The following is an 11149-nucleotide window of genomic DNA, read 5'->3' on the forward strand; positions in this document are numbered from 1 at the left end:
CTCTACTCTCTCTTCTCCGTCTCTCATCTCTCTCATTTTTTCTGTTCTCTTCTCTCTCTTCTGTTTCTGCTTCTCCATTTGCTCTCCATCTGCTCTCTCATTTTTTTGAATGGGTTTGCTTCGGTGGCTCCGGTGATATTTTTTTTGAATGGGTTTGCTCTAGTGGCTCCGGTGATGATGTTTTTTGAATGGGTTTGAATGGGTTTGCTCCGGTGATGATTTGTTTTGAATGGGTTTGATCCGGTAGCTCCAGTGATGATTTTTTTTGAATGGGTTTGAATGGGTTTGCTCTGGAGATTATTTTTTTTGGATGGGTTTGCTCCGGTGATGATTTTTTTTTGAATGGGTTTGAATGGGCTTGCTCCGGTGATGATTTTTTTGATCGGTGGCCTGGGTTTTAAATCGGCGGCGTGGGTTTCAGATTGGTGGCTTGGGTTTGCTGATCGGTGGACTGGTTTGATGGTTTGTGAGTGTGGCTCTGTTGATGGTTTGTGTTTGTGTGTGGCTCCTTGTTGCTGGTTTGATGTTTGTGTGTGGCACTTTGTTGCTGTTTTGATGTTTGTGTTTGTGTTTGGGTGTGTGGGTGTGGTGATGGGTTTGGGTAGGATGATCGGTGTATGTGTGCGTGTTGTGTGTTGAACCGGTGCTAGAGGTTGAGAGAGAGGAATAAAAATTGCTGTTGGAAAGCCTAGGAAAGCCCAGGAAAACGGTTGGAAACAAAATAATAAAGAAAGGTAAAAAAATAATATTTTAATAAAAATAGAGTTTTGGGATGTGAAGGAATTGTAAAATGGTATGGTATATTGATAAAGTAGTGTTTTAGAATGGTAAAATAGAATAGCATTGGAATTTTCCAATGCTAATGCTCTAACATGTGTCGAGAGAAAACAGCTATTAGTGGAAAAAGAAAAGCAGAGAGAGGGAGAGAGAGATCTGGACCTAAAGCAGCCATCTGTATTGCAGGATTGAGATCTTAAAATATCTAACAACCTCATCTTGAAGACATGCTACTTTGTTATGTACTTGGGGCATTCCAGGTATTAATTTTAATAATTTTGTTCAATAAAATTACGCTTTACACATTTAACAATGTCATCAATTCTTTTAAAAGTAATGTTATAGACACAAACTTTTTTACAATATTTTTACAAACTATTAAGGTAACAAATTTTTATTGATTCGCACACTTGCATCACTTTGTACTTACCAATAACCACTCACCACATTTGCAATTTGTAAAAATTTTGTAATTTTAGCATTTTACCCAATTTAAAGGCCATAAAAAATTAATAGATTAAATCTAAAACAAAATATATAAACCCAAAAAAATTAGCCCAACAATAAAAATTATCAATAATAAAGCTAAAAATAAAAAATAAAACCTAATCAACCTATTTTATCCAAAACAAATAATCTGACCCTTTAAAAAATTTTAAACAAAAATCAGTAATGGTTAAGCAATAAGGTCAAAGGCCGGAGTGGCCACACACAAAGCAGCAGAGCCACCGCTCTAACTCCAGGTCTTGACTCCGTACCTACATGCAAGTTCTTCCTTAATCTTTCAATTACCTATCCAAAACCCGAATTTGCTTTTTCTTCCCTTTCCCAAAACTGGCTTTGTTTGCATTTCTTGGAGCCCTATCATTCCAGAACATTTTTCACAGTTGGTCATTTCCTTTTAGTAGGAGCATTTCTAACCATTTCCAGTTGATCAATTTCACTGGCCCAAATGTGCTGATCAAGTGAGTCACACTATACATATAATTATATATAGTATGTATTTTTGGATGAGTCATCCAACTTCAAATGCCTGAATAATCCCCAAACACCTATATTTAATAATAGGTACTTAATTCAGGTACGGAACCAATCCCAGCTTGACAATCTCAAAGACTGAGCTTTCATAATCCAAGACATTAAACAAAAAGAATTTCTTAAATTATGCACTTCTATAATTTGTCAAAGGTTTTCAAAAATAAATTGCACAAGCTAAGCATGAAGCCAAGAACAAAAAGAATTATACAATGTGAACAGAGGAACAAGGCTCACAGTACTGCTTTCATTCATCTTGTATTTTTCTTATCCCGATTACATTGAAAAATTTTGAGTACAGATTTATTTTTACCTACGTGAAAATATAGTAAAACAAACACAATAATGCGATACCCAACCACCATAAGAAACAGGACCAGCAAATTCTTCCACTTAGAATTAACGTCAGGAGATATGTCATATGCACTACGGAGGGCCTGATACCCGGATATGGTCCTTACCTGCCCAACCGGAAAGGAAGTCCAAAGATACTCATTCTCCAGGATGCCCTATAAATCACAAGATCATTCAGCTAGGAACATTTTAAACAAATTTAACTGTATATGAAAATATTTTAAAGATTACTTCTTGCCTTCTGGATATTCAGAATAAAATATAAAAAAACTACCAATTGGTTTGACATGTGGAGCAGGAAATAGAATGACCATATAAATCTACTTGCCTGGATAGAGTATGTGTGGAAAGCAATGTAGGATAGTGGGTATGTCCACAATGGTCCTGGCAAAGCATTTCGAATTCTGAAATAGCCTGCGGCAAGCATCATTACCACCTGAAATGCCACACATCTTGACCATTAGACTAGGAACAGCTAGGCAATTTAACTCTGACTATATCCAGACATGATCAATCATAATCATTGAAGTTTCAATTGCACCAAAGAGGATGATTAGTCTGTACATTTTTTATGTAAAATGATTCTTTAGACATATACAACCCAGAGTCTCCTAACACCAAACAATGCTAAATGAACTATAATTACAGCAGTGCAAAATTTCAGACGCAGTTCAACTTGACTGACTCAAAACTAATACTATAATTGTCTTCATTAAAGAAACCCTTCTTCCAGGCAAAGAAGAAGAACTCATTAACAATAACCATTTATTATATTACTAAGTGGTGTAACATTAAAAATAACTTACAATGGGTAAATAACATAAATAACACAAGAATGGCTGGACTCTTCTTTCCATAAACTAAACATTCACAAATGGTAATCTCCCATAAATTAAATGAAACGTTCTTTTGAAATTTGAAAGGGGAACTCACATGTATGGATACCAATGTCAAGATGCTCCAGAAAACATTTTGCCATAAAGAAACAACAACTAGCATTAGTCCTTCATTTACTAGAAGGCACAAGAAGAAATTCAGCACAAAGTACATCAACAAGCTGAATTCATCCCGCAATCCTACGAGGAAATAGAAGACAAGGCTCGATGAAATGGATATGAGGAACAGGAACGGGATGCTGGAGAGAAGTTGCCCAAATAAAAAGACTAATGGTCCCGAATGCTGGTTTAATTCTTCACTGGCATATATCTGCAAAATGACAAGAAGTTTGATCTAAGTCAATTATGAGAGGGGGGGGTGGTTTAAGAAGAACCCATGGGAATTTATGATATGACTTGTCAAAAATTAATTTGAGGTCTCAACCTTGCAGCCATTTACTTTTGCCATTTGCTGTCAAAAATTATTAAACAAATTACTCCCAGGTTTCTAGTTAAGATTTACACAACAAAAGCAAACAACTCTTATGGCATCACAACCTATCAATACTATGATTGTTTATTATAGTCATCCTCATTCAACTAGACAAACAATTATAGCATAATCCTAATATTTATTCATTTTGTTACAATTTCTTCTAATTATATCACACTTCATTCACACAGCAAAGTAAGTAAAGTATGCCAGGCATGACTTCACTTGCAGATGGGCATGAAACACAAGTCCAACAACACCCACTAATTGAATGGCACATAACAGGGTTAGATGGAGGAATAGGGGATGACTATTTGATTACATACATATTATACATCAGAAATCAAGAGGATATTCTGAAACAAACGTAAAATGTATTCACAAACATGCATGTAGGTATTGAGGCGGCTGTTCCTAATAACCTCTATCCATTTTGAACCCCATAAGCAAATCTGTGGCCCTGCCCTCTCTTCCTGGGCAACACCAGTAACTCAAAAGGCACTGGCATATTAATATCAATCTCATAGTCATAGTCAAGTTCTAAGTTGATGAAAACTCTCTGAATATCCCCAAATCGTTAAAAGAGAAATTCAACAATCTCCCTTATGAAGTTATCTCAGATGACCAGAATGTCAAAGACAGACCAATAAAAACATACAAAACCAGCAATTAGATATATACTTTAGCTACATAGGAGTTGCACATCATTTTATGCATATCAACCACATCTTGTCAAATTCTCAAGCTCCTTGAAGTTAACATTGGAAGGGGAAAAAAAGGTATCTGGCAAGAAATGTTACCTTGATTTCTTTCAGCAGTGCAGGTACTCCAGCAATGCTTAGAAGTGAGGCAAATGATATAAATACAAATACTGCTGCAACCCTCGTCTGCAACATTAAAGGTGAAGCAAAACAAATCAACAAGTGCATCACAATATATACTTGGATGCATACAGATAAACCAATGTGTCCTCTGACAGCAGGGCAAGGCTTTTGTGAAGTTTCAGATGAAAATTTTAACACTTAAAGAGAAATAACTGATCTACAAAGTTCATGGCAAGATTCTGCAATAACTTTATTCTGACCCCTAATATGATGCAGCAATATAGATTTGGGTTATAAGCAGAGTGGGATTAGAAGTTGGAAACTCCATGTACAGTAGTCCAAGTAGCATCGGATTCCTAATAGGCCTTGTATGTCACACAGATCATGAGAATGGTGGCTGCTGGATAGCAAGCATAAGATTTTCTTGTAATACCCATGGCATAAACCAGATGGGTCAGAGATAGTCTACAAAGTGGCTTGTACCACATAAAACTGACATTTTTTACTACACATTACTAGCACAATGATGACCAGACAAATTGCATAATGAATATTAAGGGCCATTATAAATCATTAATATTAAAATTTGGTTCTTATTAAATGTTATAATATGAATGAGTCAAACTATAAGGAAAAGCATTCCTAGAACCAGTAGATGTTCAACTAAGGCAATCATCAATATTTGTAGATACTTGCACATGCGCATATATTGTATTTCATAAATATTGCTCCCAAATAATAAATTAAGCATGAATTTAAGAAACTCACCACAACTGAAGATAAGGAATGCCCCAGGCCAGAAAATACTGTGCCAACACAGAGCGTAAGAAGCATACAAAGAATAAGACGAAGCCAGTAGTATTTCCATTCCCTTGACATGATTAACAATGATCTCCAAGTCAAAACAGCAATTCGTGTACCACTGCCAGCCTTTCCTTTGCTTTTGAGAAATGGACCTTCCTGTAGATGTAATACCATCTGGCAAGTTAACTGAGGCTACAATATGCAACCACTCAACACCTTTTGATGTAGATCAGCAGATGGAAAAAAAAGGGTAGAAAAGAGAAGTGTAGGTAATCAATATTTTTGACCTCATAATCATTACTAAGTTCACTCAAATCACATCCTAGGTAACTCCTTCACATGAATTAATTTTAATCTTTCTAATCTTGACACTCCCACTTAACATGATTCAAGTATCTATTTTCATTTTCCTTGTCAGGGGATGCCCCTTCTTCTACAACATTCATACTATAAATCAGCAATTGCCTCGATATAATTATATAAGTTAATTCAATCTAATTAATCATTTTAGCTTGTCTATATCAATTAAACCTTTCCTCAATCTAACTTCTTTGACAGGCTCCTTAATAAGCTTTTTTAGAAGCAACTGTAGTATAAAGTTCTTGATGTGATGACATATTGATATAGGCAAGCTTGCCTTATTAATATTATTTTTTTAATTTGACAGTTGGGGGAGGGGGGTTTTGAACCTAGGTGTCTTCATTAGAAACACCAAAAAGTGTCAGTTAAGGTACAAGGCTCTTGGCATAATTCAAAAAAGCTTGACATGAAAGGGAAGTGGCCCTTTGAAGAACATGGCACACCCATTCATGGCACATCTGCCAGCCATCATCACAGATAAAGCATTACAGCCATTAATAAAGGCATTTTCTTGCTGAATTTCAGTAGCAGAATTCTAAGCACGACACATCACAGTAATCAAGGCTCAAGGAGAAAACTAAGTAGACGAACGGGCCAGAACATTACTTGTAACGTGTAACTTACAATGACGGACATGGCCAAAACTGCACGAGGGGGAGGGGGAGGGGGACAAAGAATTTATGAATAGTGTAATGGATGGTAAGATATAATAATCATACCTTATCTGTGAGTCTCACTATCATATTTTCAACTGCTACAGCATCTGCTGATGTTTTATAAGTTGCTTCAAGAGTGCGTATCGCAACAGCAGTATCCATATTCACTGCTGAAAAATCGTGGTCATCCTGTTATATGGTTTAAGTCCATGCAAAGAACATGTTAATCAAGCAATAAAGGAAAAGTGGCAGACTATAATTTATGGCATCTCTAGAGAGCCAATTAGGCAAAGAGAATCATTAGACCAGCAATTTGTTAGTAATTACCTGCCAATTTTTGCACATTGCAATGATCCTGTCAAAATCTGTGTTTATTGCACGCAAAAAATGATCTGAAGGACTTTGCATAATTGGGCAAGGAAATCCAGCATTTGAGAAGTGCTTCATCAGCAAAAGGAACGTTAGTTAATAATAACCTAACATTGCAATTTCATAGAACAATGAACATACAGTTGAAGCAACACCAAAAAATAAAATAGAAGCAAGAAATCATGCTGCACAGTATGATTTACCTGCAAGCAGGCCAACGTTTCTCCAAAAAACAGGGTATTTCCATTTGAAAGCAGACAAATCCGGTCAAAGAGGCCAAATACTTCTGTGCTGCTTTGGTAAATGGTGAAAATAAGAGTGCACCCTGTGCTTGCAAGTTTCTTCAATGTAACCATCATCAAAAGTGCAGAGACACTGAACAAAATAAGATCTTATACTTTAACTAAAAGATGACAGTAAAGATCTTATACTTTAACTAAAAGATGACAGTAAAGAAAAAGCTTCCAATAGAAAGACATCAATCATTATGAGCAAGAAGGAAAAGTGACAATCTGTCAAACAATAAATGAATTTCACATAGGATGCCCAACAAACAAATCACTGATACCAATGAAACCTTTAGAATAGAAACACAGTAACAGTGTGATGCCAAATTTATTATTAAGTCATGGATATAATTCTTTTGCCAAAATTTCATCAATTGAGATTCCCATTACATTAATTCCGATTTCAGACCAATTGCAAGTTGTTTGGAGAGTTAACATGCAATGTAAGGAATACAGCCAGTCCATTCGCGCGCGCACAAGTGAACAGCATGTCTTTGGAATGATTCAGTGGCATCTACTCTAAACACTTAACATAAAAAATGTTCTTTCTAGCCCAAGAAACAAAGCTACAGAAATTTCACCATAGATCATACATATGGTAATGCACAAGAGATTGTGGAGGTTGCAAGACACAAGTTCCGGTAACCCCCTTTAAAATTTGAATCAGGGAAACCAGAAAAAATTACCTGTCAAGATGATAAAGTGGCTCATCTATAAATAAGATATGTGGCCTCATCACAAGTTCCCTTGCAATGCTAACACGCCTTCTCTCACCACTATGAAGGCCCTTCATATAACAGTGGCCACCTATCAATTTGTTAGCATAATCACCAAGAGACATAGCATGAATAGCATCCTCAACTACACTCTTCTTCTGACAAAAGAAACCAGGAAGTTGAAGCAGTGCTGAATAGTACAGAAACTCCCGGACAGTGAGGGACCCAATCAGACTGGTTTCCCTCTCAACAAATCCCTGCAAAAGAAAAACAAATACCAAGTGAAAACCCCAAAGCAAGAGACTATAGATAACTTTTTTCCCAATTGATGGATTGTGACCTTAATTTACCCAATCACTAATTTCCCAACTAAACATAAATTTATTTCCAAATTGTATATCCAATGAAGCACTTTTTTTTATAAGAGAATTCTGTCTGCAGCTTGAGGCCCAAAATATAGAGTTTGGAAAGGGTTGTGACTTGTAAGACATAAAAGTCCACATATTGGCTATGGACTGCTTCCACTCAGGTTAGAGTAGGAGTGCAACACAATATGCCAAAGTAAAACCAGGTAATGAATATTTTACAGGATGACAAGAATAAGGATAACTTTAAGGAAAGGGTTGACCGCATGCATAAGGCAAAAGCCTCAAGAAGAAAAGAAAAAAGAATAAACTGAAGAATGAAGATTCAATAGGAAGTGAAATTACTTGGAACTTACATAAGACCCATAAGGCATGTGCGATTTTGCCCCATTAACAAACACTTCGCCGTACATTTTGGCTGAATGGTGCAATCTTCCTAGATTAAAGAGAGAACATCATTTAAGTTTCGAACATCCACAGGAACAAGAAAAATACATAATTCAAATGCTCCAATTGAAATGAAAATAGATACTAAGCTTGAATACCTGCAATAGCCCTTAGTAGAGTGGATTTCCCTGATCTGGCAGGACCCATGATTACTGTCATAGTTCCAGGCAATGCATAACCATTCGAACTCTTCACAACTTTGTCAGAGTACTTCCTTTTCCCCTTTATTGTGACAGTCAAGTCTTTCCAAACAACTGAAGCCCCTGCAGTTTTCCTTGCCACAACTGCACCCTCTGGTAGTGGTGGAGATGGCAAGGACCCACTATTTAGCTTCGAGAGAGATGGGGAGGCTGGAGTGATTGCAATGTTAATAGTGTCACGGTCACCTCCTTCCTCCACCCTCGCATCAACATCTGTATCCTCCCATTCTGGTGAATCCTCAAATGAGATGGGTTGTCTCAGTGAACCAGGTTTACGCAGATAGAAAAAGTTACTTGAGGGCACCCTACTTGCTGGACTACTCGCTGAAGATGATGAAGACCTATAGTTATCAGACTGAGACTGTATTTCTTCCATTATCTTCTCCCAATTTCCAGAACCTCAATTTGTTGAAAAGAGCATTCTACAAGAAGTATTAGGAAACTTCCTTTTGGTACTCACTTACATAAAGGTTATCAAACAGTTGAGATGAGAACAACTGCTTACAACAATCTAAAGTCTAAATTGCAAAACTTTCCAACAACACCCCTCAATGAGTGGAATCCTGCACCAAAATTTAAAGAAAGAAAACTTAAGCACCAACTGAAAATTTCCCTAACTCATATTCTTGCATCAAATAACACAGTCAACATCATCCATGATAAGATTCTCTAACTCCAAATAGGAAAGGTTCTAAATTTATTATTTTGTTGGAAGCCGAATCAAGATAAAACAGAAACAACTCAGCCCATCATCAACTTAAGCCCAAAGTTAAGGGGGATTAGCTCTGTTCGAGAGCTTGACTTCAGCCCAACAAGAAATGACACAAAGTATGATGAATAAAAAACAAAATGCATAAAACCCAGAAACTCAAATGCACTAATAACCCATTTAATCCCAGCAAAACCATAACAGAGAACAAATAAGAAATCCATTTACCACTATGTTTTGCACTCCCATAACTCATTGCCTCAACTTGATACTCATTTAACTAAACAATATTCCATTCAAATGCCTATAAATTAAAAAGTGTATCACAAAACTTACAATAAGGGGGAAAAATCAAAACTTTAAAGCTTAGCCTCCTCATTCTTTGAGACCCAATAAGACAAAAACCTCTACTCCTTGTTAGAACATAAAGTTACACCCTTCTAAGGTTTAGCTGAGCTGTACATACCATGTTCAGCAAACAAAGAAACATATATACTAATACAATGTAAGACTAAAAAAAATTTACTTTCTTTTCTCAGCAACCAAAAAGAGGACAAAGGCTATCATCCAAATCAAAGAGAGTTCATGAACTGAATGCAATAATGGAAAGCTTGAAGAAACGGACATGAAGACAAACCTGGATCTGAGTGAGAAAAAGAAGCAGAGAAGCCACAGACAAAGGAGTGAATGTGAAAGCAGTGTGTGAACGAGGGAGAGCTCAAGAGTGTTAATAACACTACTCTATAAATAATAATACAGGTCGAAATGGATTATTTGACCCGATTTTCCGGGTTTTTGTATGCTTTGCATTCCTTGGCAGTTTCGGAACATTATCTCTTGCCCCCTTTTTTTTTTCCATGTTGTCTTTTTCCTTTTTTATGTTTCTGATTCTCTCTGTTTCATAAAAATAAAAATAGACCTATGAAGACTACATTTTTCATAACACTACATTTAATGGTGGACCCAGAATTATAGAAGTAATATTACTTTTAAAAAAAAAAATTGATAGTTAATTAAAAATGACGAATTTTAATTATGAATGTCTTTGTTAAAAATACTATAAAAAAAAGTTTAATTATAAAAAATAAAAATAAAAATAAAAAAGTGAAAATGTTGTTCATAGTATTATTAAAAAAAATTATTTGCTATGTAATGATTTCTGGTGGAAAAGCATCACTTCCCAAGATGCAAAATTGGGATCATAGTGCTACTCTTCATGCTTTAGATGATTACATGCATAGTGTTTGTTCCTTTTTATTTAAGATTTTCTTTCTCTTTCGCTCTGTCTCTGCCTTTTCTTTTTTGTTCTTTTTGGTTTTAATGATATACAACAGGGATCCAATTATACATTCAAATCAAACTTTCACTTTTTTACGCGGAAATGGTATAATAATTATAGAAAAGTTGTCCCATTTAGCTTACATGAGACTAGGGGATTTGTCTAGAATCTTAATTCTTACACAATATTATTACTTTACATGGGCTATGGTACATTCAAACCAAACTTTCTTCCTAAAAAAAAAAAAAAAAAAATTAACTTTCACTTTCACCCTTTTATATATAGTTATTGAATTCTTTATATAAATTTGTGTGGGCAAATTAATTCACATTTCTATTCAAAATCCAAAGGAATGTTACTCTTATTTGTGAAATATAATAAGAATAAAAATATTCCTACTAGCTTAGCTTTTATGATGATAACATTGATAAGCCCTGAAGCCTGAACTTTCAGGTACCAGCCACGAGGCCCACAAGGACACAACCCATTGGTAGGAGAAATGTTTTTGGGGGCATTTTTTCAATTCTAGTATCTCAATGCAAAATTTATATTGGGTACCACCTGGCATTTTCTTCTGTGAAAGTCTACCATGAGATGTG

The 11149-nt window shown here is 35.7% G+C and overlaps 1 protein-coding gene across 1 annotated transcript; it reads right to left on the reverse strand.

Annotated features, from left to right (window-relative positions):
• Positions 1-1996: 1996 nt before the first annotated feature.
• Positions 1997-10025, reverse strand: LOC115980865 (ABC transporter G family member 3). The gene is made up of 12 exons (XM_031103075.1): positions 9909-10025; positions 8461-9125; positions 8272-8351; positions 7521-7807; positions 6751-6922; positions 6506-6619; positions 6242-6367; positions 5127-5318; positions 4335-4421; positions 3100-3372; positions 2495-2602; positions 1997-2321 (listed from the first exon to the last, which is right to left on the reverse strand). The coding sequence occupies exons 2-12, from the start codon at positions 8936-8938 to the stop codon at positions 2064-2066; spliced, it is 2175 nt and encodes a 724-aa protein (XP_030958935.1). The 5' UTR covers positions 8939-9125; positions 9909-10025; the 3' UTR covers positions 1997-2063.
• Between the last annotated feature and the right edge of the window lie 1124 nt (positions 10026-11149).

This window comes from Quercus lobata, chromosome 1 (assembly GCF_001633185.2).
Source record: "Quercus lobata isolate SW786 chromosome 1, ValleyOak3.0 Primary Assembly, whole genome shotgun sequence".
Lineage (NCBI taxonomy): Eukaryota > Viridiplantae > Streptophyta > Magnoliopsida > Fagales > Fagaceae > Quercus > Quercus lobata.